A 14,950-nucleotide genomic window follows, 5' to 3' on the forward strand; every position below is an offset into this window, starting at 1 on the left:
ATAAGAACTTCTAAAATAATGCCAAGCTCTAGATAATTACGAGTTTAGTTTTTTTTATTCTTACATATAAATTTTGAAACAAAATATCTCCATCTAAAATAGAGCTAATTAGTTTTAACTCAATTTTAAAACTTTTGCCTAAATTAAAAGTGAAAAAAAAGTAATTTGATTTTTGTCATTAGTAAAAATGATTTATTCAACTTTTTTTTAATCTTTTTAAAAAAAAACACACAATAACATTCATCATCAATATTGTTATTATTATTGTCATTATTATTACCAATCAATTATGCCAATCGTCAATGTCACAATCAAAACATGTATAAGACATTATTACCACATTCAACATGTTTTAATAAATTTCTTTACAAATACTTTTAAAAAAAAGACAATTTAAATTAATTCTTCCATAAGCTAAAATTAGCTTATGAATAAGTTAAAAATCCTTTTTTTCCCTAGAGATATTTTGGGATACGACATCCTAGTTACATGTTTCAACTAGTTGTGAAATTTTTTTTATAATTGAATAATTTATTATCATAATTGATTATATGAAATGAGTTTTATGCTCAAACATATTAAGTAAAAAATAGTTTCGAGATAATTTATTTCATCTAATTGTTCAAAAAAAATCTTTTATATATTATGAATTTTTTTCAAGGAACTATGATGATTCTCAAATGATTGATCTTTTTATCAAGAGTTAACTGATTAACAAAAAGTAAATGCCCCGTTATACAATTTATAATAGAAACTACCTAGCATTAGTTTGATTTATCTTGTTTTAAAGAAATAATCATTTATTTTATTATTACTTTAGAAGAAGAAAAATTAAAAACAAGCAATTAAGCCAAATGGTACTCTCGTTTTTGCTCTTCTGCATTCTCAACTTCCTGGACGATCCAAACCAGAAGATTTAAAAAATAAAATAAACACCTCAACGATATGCGAGTGAAAGTGGATTAGTGATTAATTGATTCGGTAAAATATACTGACTACAATTGGTACATACAAAACACGAATTCCTCCACCTGACCTACATTTAAAATCTAATTTGCTATAGCTACATCTTGTCAATTTGGCATTGATTAATCTAGTCATAGAAACGCCATGACCCACCACACCAGTTATGTAACTAACTGGAAAACAAAAACAAAAATCAAATGTGCAATGAATGCTTGCTTAGCAGCACCTACACCAGTCTCCTCATTTGAAGGGCTTCTATGGCGATGGGTTCCCATTTGCAACACCATCACTATTATCAACCATGGTAACATCTTCCACGTTGTTATATCCAGTTACATTATCAACAGTTGTAGCTTCCTTGATTTTATGTGGCATGTCGTCCTCTGTTTGTTCAGGCATATCAGTGTCCATAGTCTGCTGCCCACTTTGCATCCCATCTGTATTTTCTGATGGTTCTAAATGACTCAAATAAGGCCCATTTTGATCAAATTGATGTCTCAACTTTTCCTGAAATTTTAAAACAAATAAATCAACTGATTTTCTTTTCTTTTTCTTTTGTAAAATAGAGCCAAGAAATAACAGAATTTATGAAAATTAGAGAAGTGAAAGTGTGAAACGGCAGTGATGGATAGAAACCCTGATAGGACAAAGTAAAGAACAAGCAGACAAGAACAAAATGCAAAAAATGTACTGGTTCAAGAAAAACTACTAAAAGAAGCTAGATAAACCATATTATAAGACGTTAGAAATACCTGATACAGTCTGTCTATGATACTACCCATCTCCTCAATGCCACTGACAAGATGTACATGATGTCCAGGTCCAGGATCTTCAAAATTTCGTTCAGTATATGATGTAATCTCATTCACATTAAGGGCAAGGTGGTCAGGTCTTTCAAGAAGCAGCTGAAATGTAGGTTGCAGCTCATAGCATTGTTCAAAAAGGGAACGACGGCAAAAAACATATAAACCAAGCCGAGCACGTGACATTGCAACAACCAATCTTCTTACATCACGTAGGTGACCAACAAATCGAGTACGCACAATAGATAGCAATATAAAATCATTTTGCTGACCTTGAAACTTATCCACTGTAGTAACCTGAGAGCAATCATTTACAGTAAACAAAGATAACTTAATTGAGAATCACAACTTTAAAAAATGAAGAAGTCTCTTTACTCTACTGTCCAAAACATCATACAAGAAAAAAAAAATGGTGTCAGTAAAAGTAGTGGTAGTGATGTGTAAATTATAGTCAACTCCCTTGAAAGACACTTAAACTACACTGCCCTCCCCTCTAATTTTAAAAATTACCCTCTACTCCCATGAGAAGAATATGAACGAGCTAAACTTAGGCCCATTTTAGTGTAAGCAAGCTTATTGGATGTAATTTTCTCTCTACAGTATCCAGCATCATCTGTAATCAGTTCTGAACCCTACTATCAACTTGGGAAGTTCAGAAGATGAAATGAAGATTATAGGTAAAAAAAAAAAAGGTTCCAAAGCTGATAACAGTCATGTCTAAAACTTCATTACATCTAGAATCCAAAACTCAATAATAAGGCGTTAAAATTAGTAGTTGGTGACATTGAAAGTTATAGAAAAAGGAAATGCCCATCTATAAATGTTTGCAACTAGTAAAAGATTCATTTATATTAAACTGGACAATACTAATAAAAAAATATTAAAATGGACAAAAGTATAGCACATTTCATCTCTTAGAGGTAAATATCTATCAAGAGAGGGAAGTATACTATACCCTAATATGAAGAATAATTAAAAAGTCATCTTCAGAAATCAAGAACCCCAAATTGACACCATCTTCATCAAAGAAACCATTTTGAAATTTAATCTATAATTAAAAGTAACAATAAGAAGCATACCTTGCTTGGAGGACCAATGAAATCGTATGGAACGCATCTCCTATTTACAACATCACGGATGAGAAGTTTCTGACCATTGTATGTAGTCAAAATTGATATCTTATTTGCAGGATACCCTAAAAGACGCATGTATATATAGACACTGACAACATATTCGGCTTCTCCCTCATTTTGGTAAAACCAAGGAGATGGAGTTGTCTCCCCCTTACCAAGGTAATCTGGAACATCCACTAACTGATAATCATAAGCAAATCCAGCATTTGCCCTATTGAATACGACTTCCTCCTTTACAGAAGGAAGGTCTCCCAAATCTCTGTATCTCCAATTGTAAAGTTTAGCTATACTTGGCCTGGCTCTTCCCTGAGCATTTAGCTCAATGTAAGGAATGCCCAATCGGACAAACCTTGTAAATAGACTTTGATCCATGTGGCTGTACTTCTGAAAAGCCATATTCTTCACAACAGGAGGCAACTGGTGATGATCACCAATCAGAATGCAGCGTTTAAGCCGTGCATGACCGTCCTCCTGCCGCTGGAGTAACATTGGAATGAAAGTCTCAATTTCTAAAATTTGGGCACTTTCTTCCATTAGCAAGTTGTCATACTTGAAACCTAACTGGAGGAAATCTTTCCTCTTTAGAGCTGCATGGGTGCAAGTCATTGCCACAATCTTAGCCTGCTTGGTCATTAAGTAGTTAGCCCTATCAGCTGTTGACTTAAGTAATTCGAATGCCCGACACTCTTCAAGTTCTTGAAACATGTTCTTAAGATGACGAAAGCACCCCGTAGCAGCCTGCATGTCTTTCTCAAAAGACTCACCTGTAAATACAGGATGTGGTGTATCATAGAAGAACTCTTTGAAGGGAAAACGATCTCGAACAAATGTTGACTTCTCTTTATTCTCAGCACAAGCAGCAAGAAACTGCTCCCAGCGTGAATAAACATGAAGCAACCAAAAGTATCCCGCAGTTTCACAAGTGTAACCCACATCCTCGGGCAATTGAAGAGATCTTGCTAGCCTCTCCACTTCACTGAGCAATTCTAACCGTCTAACAAGCATTGCATTAACACGACCTTGCCGGCTAAAATCAAGATCAGTTGCTAGCTCTTGTTCTCCTTGACCAAGTCGAAGAAGATAACGTGCAGGAACATCTCTCTAAAACAAAAAGGATTAAAATGAAACAAATGATAAGCTTCTGTATAGAAAGCAAGAATTTATCAACAAATTGTTACTAAACTCAGAGTTAGAACCCTCAATAGAATAGCATAAGATTATTCCCAATGAAAAAACTACGGCAAATACTGCGCTTATCTTCCAAAAACAAAAAATTTAATTGAAAACAAACATTAATGTGTAGGGCATTATGTAAACCACTCAACTCAGAGAAAGACAGAATGATTTGCATGTGCAAGTGCAACATTTTGGTATTTACTTAATTTTGGTTAATTACAAACTTTCTAATACAAAATGTAGAAGATAATCAAGATATTACATGCAGGATATCATGAAGATCATTAGTAGTGCAAAACTTCAACAGTAAACCAAAACAATACTATGCACATTTGATTGGCAATTGTTTGGTGCATGTGATTGAAAGGAAAAGCTAGAACTTTTACCAGTCAAGTGTTGCCTCTAGACTCTAGAGTTTATTTGGGATCAACTAGTTCATTTAGCTTCTTGGAAGTGTTTGAGGGGCATCTACAGAGAGATTGGCATGTTGTGTTACATGTTTCAAGTTCTTAGATTTATGCCTTTTTCAATTCATTCTTGACTTAGTTTTTGAGCATCTAATCCTTTTGCATTTGTATCTATCCTTAATAAATTCTTGGTTTATAACTAAAAAAAGGCTTTTAACTGACTTTTGCACAACATATAATGTCTTAGACCCCTAATTATTGCAAATGCCTAGGCTTAATTAATTGACTAATCTAACTCTAAAACATATATAAATGACTATGACTCTTGAATCGAAGTATCTAATACTCTTAAATCATACTAAAACTCATCATTGACACATAAGAACGGTTTCTTTATTCTCCATGAATTAATTACCAAAAATCATACTACATACAAATAACAAAGCTTATAAATGGTGACCCAATGCATACGGCTCCCACCAAGAGAAGCCTAGAGAGCTTGTCCGCAGCCTTACCCTCGCAAGCAGAGAGGTTGTTTCCAAGATTTGAACCAATGAGCTCCAGGCCACAAGGCAGCAAACTTACCCTTGTGCTAAGGCTTGCCCTCTTACAAAGAGGTGCAATACAAGAGCTTCCCATTCCCCATAATAAACACTTAGAAATCATTGCACACCATGTACTAGGACATTAACTACTAAAAATAATCAAAACTTCAAAATCACAAAGCAACATGTAAGAATATAGGAAAAATAAAAGACCCTACCTGCATTATCTTCTCAAACAGGTCATTCAAAGCCTGATTTGAATGAGTAATTATTAAGGTTCTCTGAGAAGGACAATTATGGTAAAGAACATTTAGAATTTGTACAGCTGTATCAGTCTTTCCTGTACCAGGTGGCCCCACAACCATAGTTAGACCAGGCTGAATGCCAGAGATGATTGCTTCAACCTGCTTGATAGGAACATTTCACACTATTATTAATATTAATCAAATATCAGATGGGGAATATAATAAGAGGATAAAGAACATGTGGGGAAGTATATATGGGGGATTTTGATCACCTGCAGTTGAACTGCAGCTAGAAAGAAAGGAAGAACAGGAAGGCCACACAATTCTTTAAAATGTGTGAACCAAGTGCTCTTTTCCTTGCTCTCCACAACAGCACCTACTGACAGGAAGTACAAACAGAAAGCCAATGTGGCCAAAATAAACTCTCCAATTTCTTTGCATATCAGCAATGGAAATTGCTTAAAACAACCATCAGCAAAACATCAACAAGGAAAGGTAAACACAATCCTATTCTTTAAAAAATTTAAGTGTAACATGAAACACTAGAAAATATCAGCCTTTCTCTACAACCAAATTCATGAAAAAACTGCATAGATTCTGCATTGTCATAATATCATGGACTCCTTATTCTGGTAAAAAAAATTTAAGTTATCATGGCTCACTGATCATCCATTTCATATTACCGACAAGGCGACAATACAAAAGGGAAATAGGACATGACTTGTGATGCTAACTACACTACATACTTAATGCGTACTGGATCAAGAAACACAAGCATTGTATTTTTGCATTCCAGATGCATCCATTTAGCCATATGAATCAATTGGATTTTGGTAAAATACTCAGATACAACTATTGTGAGGAAAGCAGGGGGGCAGAGAAAGATTAAAAGAAAAGTCATTATCCATGAAAAGCGACAGTATATGATTGAGATAAAGAGCTGAGTGCACCTGTGTGGGTGTGAATCTAACTAAATTTTGTTTGGGCTGATCTTGAGGATAGGGGCCAGGATCTGGAGGAGTATATGTCTCAATAACTAGTGCTTCTTTCTGATAATTTGCATCAACCACATTGATATCATTTGTTGCACCGGAAGTAGACATTGCATGCCCAGTAAGAGTACCATTGTTAGGTTTGAGTGTTCGGGGAAGCTTGATCTTAAAAGGAGGCCTTGGATTCAAATTTTCTGAGCCATCAGAATTAACAAAAGACACCTGAAGAATACAGTGAGAGGAAAGTTGCATCAATACCTTGATTTCATACAATAATTCATAATGGAAGACATCAATCACAACCATGAAACAATAACTTCTATGAATTTGAAAATGAAATACTAACCTCATAATCCACAAAACTTTCTTTTAAGTGATCAGCATCAACAAAAGTATCTTTGAAATCTACTGTCTCCAATACATCAGGCATATTAGTCCACTGTGCAGCTGAAGGATCCCCATAACCAAGAAAAATGTTTTCCAACCACTTGGGAACAATACAGTATTCATTCATTAAATCCCTTATTGATTCTAAGATGGCTTTAAAATTGTTTTCTTTTGGCTTCCTCCTCATCAACACATTAAATGTACCATAAACATCTTCTGCCCCTTTTTCAGCAATGTTACTTACATCCATGTGGTATTGTGCTGTATCCAAAGCCACAGTTACTGTTCTCAGTTCCCCCTTTGGTGGCTTCCACTCATCACGCTTAATCTTTCCAGAAAAATCATTCATAAGGTTTCCTTCCTCATCTCGAATCTCAATAACTTCACAACCTCGAACAAATTGTAGGCCAAGCTTCTGAGGAACACTAGCTTTGTCTTCTTCTTCGGCACTAAGAGGCTCAAATAATGGGCGAATAGATAGTAAAAACAATACATCATGCTCTTTGAGTGCATCCCATTCTGATCTAATATGTGCTCTATAACTGGAAACACTATAAGTAACTTCTGCAGTCACGGATGATGGTTTGACTTCTCCAATGTTAGGTTGTTTAACTTCAGTGATTTTGAATTCTTTGATTGGCACACCCATTCTTGACCAACCACGAAAAGCAGTTCCTCCATCATTATTAATATATGCAAGAAGATGTGGAACAGCTTCCTGAATGTCCTCACGTATCTCATATGTTGACTCAAGTCTAAAAAGATTAAAATTTCGAAGAAGATAATCATGAAGTGTTAAGAACTGTAAGTTCAGCTTGGGCAATGCTAAACAACCTTCTCCAGAGTAATTTATGCTGGGTACAACACTTTCATCCCACATAATCTGCTCATTTGGATAAAGAGGAAGAGCATTAATAGCTTCTTTTTGAGATTGTTGCTTCTCAAAATAGGACAGCATTACTTCAATAAGAAAATCAACCCTCTCTGACCAGGGATCTTCCTTAGAGACCAGTTTAAGCTGCATAATGAAACAACGTCAAACACAGAAGTATGTGGAATGTGGTATTAAAAATCAACACATGGCTCATTCTTGCAAGCATTACTATACTATTTTTGAAATTAATCAACACAACTAGTACATAGAACTATGTAAACACATCCTGTAAAACTCACAAAAGTCACCCCGCTACCAAATTGTAAATATAACAAAAGATCACTTCCCCTTATAGTGTCAAAATCCTAAGCAAAGGAAGCCTCAATGCAATTATGCATTAAAAAGGGAGGGTTAAGCAAGCTCTTAAAATGAGGAGGAACTCAATTACTTGTATCTGTATTAAGTATACAACTGACAACTAATTGAAAATGTGTTTGTGTGTGTTAGGATTTATCTTCAGAACTTGATGCATTACCAATTTCAGAAAAGATACAAGAAATTGATAGAAAATAAAAAAGAGAAAGAGATATAAAGAAAAGAAAAAAAGAAGGGAACTTCAAATGAAATTACTATAATCATTAGCTAATAACTATAGTGATAAAGATATAGCAACAATCAATTCTAACTCTCAACATTCACACGTGGTACAGGAAATAAGTGAAGATCCAAAAGCAAGATTTATAAAAAAAACAGAAGAGTCAAAAGTTAACTCTTTTAATCACATACCTTACAGCAAACAAAATTTCTCAACTCCTCCGGAGAAAGAACAGACAATTTCTTGGTCAAATTAGCACGCTTGTGAATCGAACCAATGTTAGTCAAAGCAAGTTCCCGCAGCTACAACCAAAAAAATTAATATATAAAATCTTGTACTAACAAACATGAAATTAGGGAAAGGTAGGATGAAGAACAACATGATATTACAAGTAATACACAGCAGAGTAGGATTTTAGTAGATTGTCTTTTTTAAAATTATATTATACCTTTTCCATCTTTTTAAATGCAAGTAGTTGGAATGACTGCATTCGGCTGTAATGAGATTCAAGAACCTCGTGATCTGTTAACTGTGTTCCAGTATGATCATTAATCTCAAACCCTTCATAGAATTGCAGTAAATCAACCAGCTGGGCAAAAAGTTTCCCCTTTTCATGCCTATAGAGTGCACTTAAATGGCATTTGGCAACTACAGCTACATCAGCCACAAGAGGCCTCAAATACCTACAAATCAGAATCAGAGTTGATGGATATATTAGAAAAACAAAAAATATTTATTCTAGATTACACAAAAAAAAATATATATGATATTGTCTAAAAGTACTCCATCTTCCTACATGTATTTAAGAATTGAATCCATTTTCAGTTCAACTATAATTGCTAGAAAGAATCAAAAATTGCCAATTTAAAATATGGAAGCAACTTGGTCATCATTCATAACACTTGCAAAATAAAAAATATACATAAAACTGGAAACATACAATACATAGTATTAAACAAAATAACTGAACCCTTAAATGAGAGAGACTGCAGATAATCAAAACGGAATACCTCCTTGTTGGCAATTGACTCAAGAGGTCAATTAGAAATTCCATAAACCTCTCACAGTACAGGACACAGGCATCATTAAGTAGCCCCAAACCAGTAGCATCAATAAGTTCATTGTCCTCACCAGATAATTGTTTCTGGGGAAATACCTGTGAATCCAGTATCTAAAAAGAAAAGAAAGACAACAATAACAAAAGAAATTCAGCTAACTGCATTAAAGTAAAAATGTTTTGTTGTAGTGGAAAACATTATAGTTTGTATTTAAGATTCAAACTTCTTAACAAATTACGACCTCCATAAATTCTTCTATGAGGTTTCTCACGAACATCACTTCAACTTTAGTTAAGGGATCTAAATGTGATCCACCCCCTTTCACAGGTTCTTTCTTTATCATCCTTTTCCATTTCTTGACCAAGCCAGGATTAAGACAAAGCTCCATCTACATAGGTGAAGACCAATGCAAAAACTAATATTTAACATTAATCATAAAAATTAGGAATAAGAGCAACAAAGGTCATATTTCATCACCTCAAAAATTGATCTTTTCATTCAATCTTACCTGAAAACGACCATAAGACAAACTGTACCAAGATTTCAAATTTGCCAGTCTCAAGATTGTCCTGCTAACAACCTCATCTTCCAAACTCTGTAATGCAAAGTATTAGCTTAGCTACATTAACAATGATCTAAGGGCCTATTTGGTTCACTAGAATTATTACAGTTAGAATGGGAAAGGAGAAAGTATGGAATAGAATAAAATAAAATGGCCATTCCTAGTGGCTCTCTTGTTTTTTTTTTTTAATCCACAAAAATATTATTATATATTTGCGGATTAAAAAATAATATTATTTAGCATACCTAACAAGAGATCTAGTACTCTCTTGTTAGGTATGCTAAATAATAGAATGACAATTCCATTTCATTTCTATGTTAGACTGCCTTATCAATTCTCTAAGTAGCACCAACTGACAATCATTAACCTGAAGCCAAATTCCAAACGAGCATATTTAAGATGGGATGATGGGTTGCTACAGTACATGTTCAGAGACAGGAATTGATGACTTTAGTAATTGAAAATTATTTTCTTCCTTTTGGTATTTTCTTTAATGATGATAATGTTTGCCTAAATTAAAAATCGGAAACAACACACTCATATTGTCTCAAGTTTTAGGAACTCTAGCAAAACAACAATTATTTGTACACAAAATTTGTTGAAAACATAATGACTATGTAAAGCAGTAGTAACTCAACAATAATGTAAACCTCTTCTCCAATGATAGGATAAACTTACACACCAATCAAGTAAACACGCGTGTTTAAATTAAAGCCAACATATATCATGCATAACTTAAGTAAAAGACAAAGTGCAGTGGCAGCATACCTGAAAGGCATTTATCATAAAAACTAGGTAATTCGTCTTCTCTGCTATACTTAGTTCTCGTCCCTACAGTACAATTAGAGCACAAGATTTAGCAAAATATCACAATCTACATAGGATTCTGATTCTTCCGTCGGAGTTCAATGGAGCAACATTTTAAAAAACGTCCACAACCGCAATTTCAGCAGTAACATTAAGGTTTTTTGAACTATCTGCAACCACAATTGCAGCCGAAATTGTCTGCAATGTGAATGATTGTAATTTAAAACCTCAACTCAACTCAACAATAAAGTGACAAAGAGGCGCAGAAGCAAAGAAAGGAGAAGGGGAGAGAGATAGAGACCTCCTTTAAGCGAAGAACCCTCTCGAGAAAGACTTTGAAAGCGTCTTTCCTCTCATGGAAACAAGTCCAAGCGGCAACATTCTCTCGGAACTGCAAGGCACACAAGACACGAGTGAAATTCACATAAAACGAAAGGAATAATGAACATTATTAGAAGAGAGAAGAGAATAGAGACCTTCTCGTTGACCATGATGATGATGGACATAACATGCTCGAAGGTGGCAGCGAGAGGGTCGAAATGAGGCCACAGGTAATTCTCCAGATACTGGCTAACCTCCAGAATCATGACACGTTGCAAGGGAACGGGTTTGGAACCCTCTTTCACTAACAATTCGGTTTCGTAGATCTTGCGAACTAGCTCAGGGTCGAAGTCCTTCTTCGGCCTAGCCGCATCGCCGCTTTTCAACCAGTTCGCCTCCGCAATCTTCGTCAGCCGGTCGCGCTGAATCTCCGACAGAGTGATGCTGCTTGGAAAGCCGCCGCCGCCGCCTGCCTTTGGAACTTCCGCTTTCGACTCCGATGGCGGCGCCGCCACGGGGTACTCTGCCACGCGGTGGCGCCGGAAATCGTATAACCCCGTGCCGTAAACCTTCGTCATCGGGAAAGTTGTGAAATTAGGGTTTTGGTTCTATCGTTTTAAACCCATACACTTCACACTTCAAATATGCTTTTCTTTTCTCTTGTCTATTAAGATGTATAGTACAGTATATGGTAGTGATTAGTGAGTGGTGTTGGAAATCCACCGCTACAAGATTATAAGAAACAAATTAAAGGCCGAAATTAAAATTAAAAAAAAAAAAAACATAAAGAGCTAAAACCAAAAGAAGATAAAAAAAAGTTATTTAAGTCTTTAAATAATTACCCTCAATGTGGCTATTGTGAGATGGATGTTCTATTTGTGCTTATAATCATCCTTTTGGTTGTGACATGAAGAAGTTAAGGAGTGACCTCATAATCTCATACCACTTATTCTGTTCACTTTGCTTGATACTTGACGATGTCTCTCCTTCACCTTGTCCAGAGGCCCTTCTTTATCTTTCAGCCTTCTTCACTCAGCCAAACCTTCCAAGCGTGTTTATGACATGGGTTTGTTGCTTTCTTTCCCTACCACGTTACAGGTTTAAATTAACTAAATTCTATCAATGGGCAAAGTTTTTGTTTTTAACTTCATCAGTGTTTCCAGTCAAAAAACTTCATCAGTGTTAGCCTAAAATGAGTAAACCTGATCTTAAACATATAATTTAATCCTTAATTCCTTAATACGTAAAGCGGATTTTCAATTTAGTCCTTATATAAAAAATAAAAATAAAAACTTTTTAAATTGATCCCTACTCCTCCACGTTGAAATGAAACAACTGAAGAAATTAAGAAGATTCATTAAGGTTTCCAAATCCATGTCCCTTGACGAATGCAAACAATTAATATAGCCCCATTTTCCAGGGATTAAACCCTTTCCAGCAATAAGTAATAGTAGTTAGTTTTGAGCACACGGGTCATGTTGTTAAACGTATTCCCATTACAAAAATTTTAAACAGGCTTAAACATTAATTTGAAAACTTTTTGTTAGATGTCTGCAACAAACTAGAAGTGATTATGCATCTCAGCTGAAAGTAAGACAATGTAATGGTTCTACTAAAGTGTGTTGTGTTTGCCATAAATTTGTTTTTCATGGTAACTGGGATAGTTTCTCTTGGTTTTATAGCAGTGGTTGCATTTTCTTTTTCTTTGTTGTGTCAGAGACAAAACGCTTGGTTGGCATTTGAAGATGTGACCATCATAAGAGAAAAAGGCTGCGGTAAAAGAACTAAATTACTAAATTACAGATCACTAAGATTTCATGTCCTTGCAGATACTGCTTTGAATTACTAAATTGCCTGACACATTAACAGATCAAATGCACCAAATCATATAAAAAAAGAAAAGAAAAGGAAAAGGAAGTTTATATGTATGAATTTGTAATGATAGGTTTCTAGATATCTTGGTCGTGATCTGAGGGGGGAGAAGGATCGAGACGTGCAGCATCCTTAGCCCACTGGATGAGTTTCTGAACTTGAGCCTCTGGGTCTTCTTCAGCATAATCAAATTGGGCGTTGGAATTGGATGCTGTGACAACAGAAGATGATGATTTGGCTTTTAGGGCATCGAATCTGGCAGAGAGATCATCTTGAGGTTGAGATTTGGTTTTCATTTTGAGGGCCTGGAATCGACGCTCCAGATCCAGATCCAGATCCAGATCATGATCATGATCCGGAGAAGGACGGGCTGCTATGTGGGCTTGGGTGAGATTTAAGAGGATTTGGTCTTGCGCCGCTCGCAACATTTCTTCCACTTCATCCTCTATCTTCTCCTTCTCCGTCTTCCTCTTGCTGCTTCCCTTCATCCTCTCTCTCTCTACTTCCTCCCCTCACCATCCCAATATATCTATTTTCCAAAACAAGATGCTCAAAAAGTATAAAATTAATCCTTTTTTTTTATTTTATGTATAAAAATAAAAAATCAAAATATTAAATTAATTGTACTTTTATTATCGTAATTTATATATTAATATAGTTTCATGTATGTTATTCAATTTTTAAGAAGTATGCTTTACTTTTTAATTTATATATTAAAAGATTTTATGTAGATATTAACATCACTCATATAATTATATAACTAACTAGTGTGATGACATAAACGGGCGGATTATTATTGTACTAATTGAATGACGTACATGAAACTATATTAGTATCCAAATATATAAAATAAGATGAATTTTAAAATTTTCCAAATATAAGATAAATTGTTAATCTGTCTAATGAGTTTTTAAATACCTTATTCCCCAATCTATACCACCATTTTTTTAATTTCACAAAGCAAACCATGACTCATTTGTTAACTTAACAATTTACTATCTCTTAAATCTTAAACATACTTGTCTCTCAAGTGTACTTTTGATAATAATGTGAGCTAGCAATACATCAAATTTTTTGCATCATTACATATACCTCTTGGAAGTACACATGTTTTGTCATTATCATATTAAATGTCTCCATCCCTTTATCAACAAACAATACATTTTATGAAAAAAAGTTGTTTTCACTAAGGCAATTGTAGGCAAAACTTGTTCTCCTTTTTAAAACAAATTCAAATACTTGGTAAGCTTGGTAGTCATATATACATATTATTCCCTTCCATCACACGCTTAGCCCAACCAACTTTTTTCATCGTAAAATTGATATTCCCTCTTTAATTTAATGCATAAATTTGCTTGAGATTGAATAACCAAGAATCTGGAAAGGGGGTTGAATAGATTGTTTTTAAAAAAATTGCCTAATCATTGTTTAGATTTAATTCAAACATACTCTTTTTGTAATCAAGATTTTCTAAAAAAACTTTGTTAAAAAAGATTATCAAACAATGAATACAAAAACATATGAAAAATAGTGTTTATGGCCCTTTCACATCAATTTCATTACCAATATTGATTCACAAAACTAAGGGTTAAAGAAAGAGAGAAGTACACAGAGTTTATATTGATTCAGTTCTCAAGAGAACCTACATCCAGTTGTTTTAAATTCCTTAGAACTTCTATTATTAGAGAACCAAGTATAAAACTATGCACATGTAATTCCCTAAAATTCTACCTCTACCTTGAACCATACAAGAGAAAAAACAAGAGTTGAAATCCTATCAACTCATAAAACCCTTGGTAACCCTAACTAAGATTAAGAAAGTAGAAAGAAATCATAATTGAATTGAATACAACTTTATACGTAGATCACAATAACTTCGAGCTTTTCCATAGATGATCAACTCATGACAAAGAATAAATGACTCTTGATCAACTTGAATCTTTTGAATAAATATAGTAATTCCTTTAGATGACTCTCAAAAAATGTTTTCTAAAAGATAACATCATATCAAGAGTCACTAATGAGAAAAAACAAGTAAGGGTATTTATAATCTTAATAGTCAAAATAGATTAATCAATTATCAAATATGATAATCAATTAATTCATTAAAATCTTTCTTTGTTTTGCATTTTCAAAAACGTAGTAATTAGTTACAAAATGTGGTAATCGATTATCTTGTTTCACGGAGAGCTTCTCAAGCTTTTGAG

General features: G+C 34.3%; 2 protein-coding genes across 3 annotated transcripts; both read right to left on the reverse strand.

The window, feature by feature from the left end:
• Positions 1 to 946: 946 nt before the first annotated feature.
• LOC100807042 (RNA helicase aquarius) lies at positions 947 to 12,501 on the reverse strand. 2 transcript variants are annotated; one of them, XM_003556923.4, is made up of 15 exons: positions 11,714 to 12,501; positions 11,027 to 11,596; positions 10,852 to 10,941; positions 10,512 to 10,574; positions 9,690 to 9,776; positions 9,423 to 9,569; positions 9,134 to 9,294; positions 8,572 to 8,806; positions 8,315 to 8,425; positions 6,614 to 7,672; positions 6,226 to 6,489; positions 5,249 to 5,434; positions 2,849 to 4,003; positions 1,719 to 2,066; positions 947 to 1,473 (listed from the first exon to the last, which is right to left on the reverse strand). In XM_003556923.4, exons 2-15 carry the CDS (start codon positions 11,447 to 11,449, stop codon positions 1,222 to 1,224), a joined length of 4,581 nt encoding a protein of 1,526 aa, XP_003556971.1. In that variant the 5' UTR covers positions 11,450 to 11,596; positions 11,714 to 12,501; the 3' UTR covers positions 947 to 1,221. The 2 variants fall into 2 exon arrangements, with proteins under 2 accessions (XP_003556971.1, XP_040861182.1); XM_041005248.1 differs by having other exon boundaries at positions 11,027 to 11,440; positions 11,714 to 12,500.
• Positions 12,502 to 12,581: 80 nt separating this feature from the next.
• Positions 12,582 to 13,335, reverse strand: LOC100527825 (uncharacterized). Its single transcript, NM_001251095.3, has one exon. It carries the CDS (start codon positions 13,229 to 13,231, stop codon positions 12,821 to 12,823), a length of 411 nt encoding a protein of 136 aa, NP_001238024.1. The 5' UTR covers positions 13,232 to 13,335; the 3' UTR covers positions 12,582 to 12,820.
• Positions 13,336 to 14,950: the final 1,615 nt, after the last annotated feature.

The sequence above is a fragment of the Glycine max genome, chromosome 9, assembly GCF_000004515.6.
Source record: "Glycine max cultivar Williams 82 chromosome 9, Glycine_max_v4.0, whole genome shotgun sequence".
NCBI lineage: Eukaryota > Viridiplantae > Streptophyta > Magnoliopsida > Fabales > Fabaceae > Glycine > Glycine max.

Bases quoted from the DNA above. Each gene is read 5' to 3' on its own strand.
- LOC100807042 (XM_003556923.4), bottom strand. From the start codon at position 11,449: ATGACGAAGGTTTACGGCACGGGGTTATACGATTTCCGGCGCCACCGC. The intron at 4,004-5,248 runs GTAGGGTCTTTT...TTTTTGTTTTAG, and splicing joins TGTTTGAGAAGATAATGCAG to AGAGATGTTCCTGCACGTTA. The intron at 2,067-2,848 runs GTATGCTTCTTA...GATTGCTCTCAG, and splicing joins TCATTGGTCCTCCAAGCAAG to GTTACTACAGTGGATAAGTT.
- LOC100527825 (NM_001251095.3), bottom strand. From the start codon at position 13,231: ATGAAGGGAAGCAGCAAGAGGAAGACGGAGAAGGAGAAGATAGAGGAT.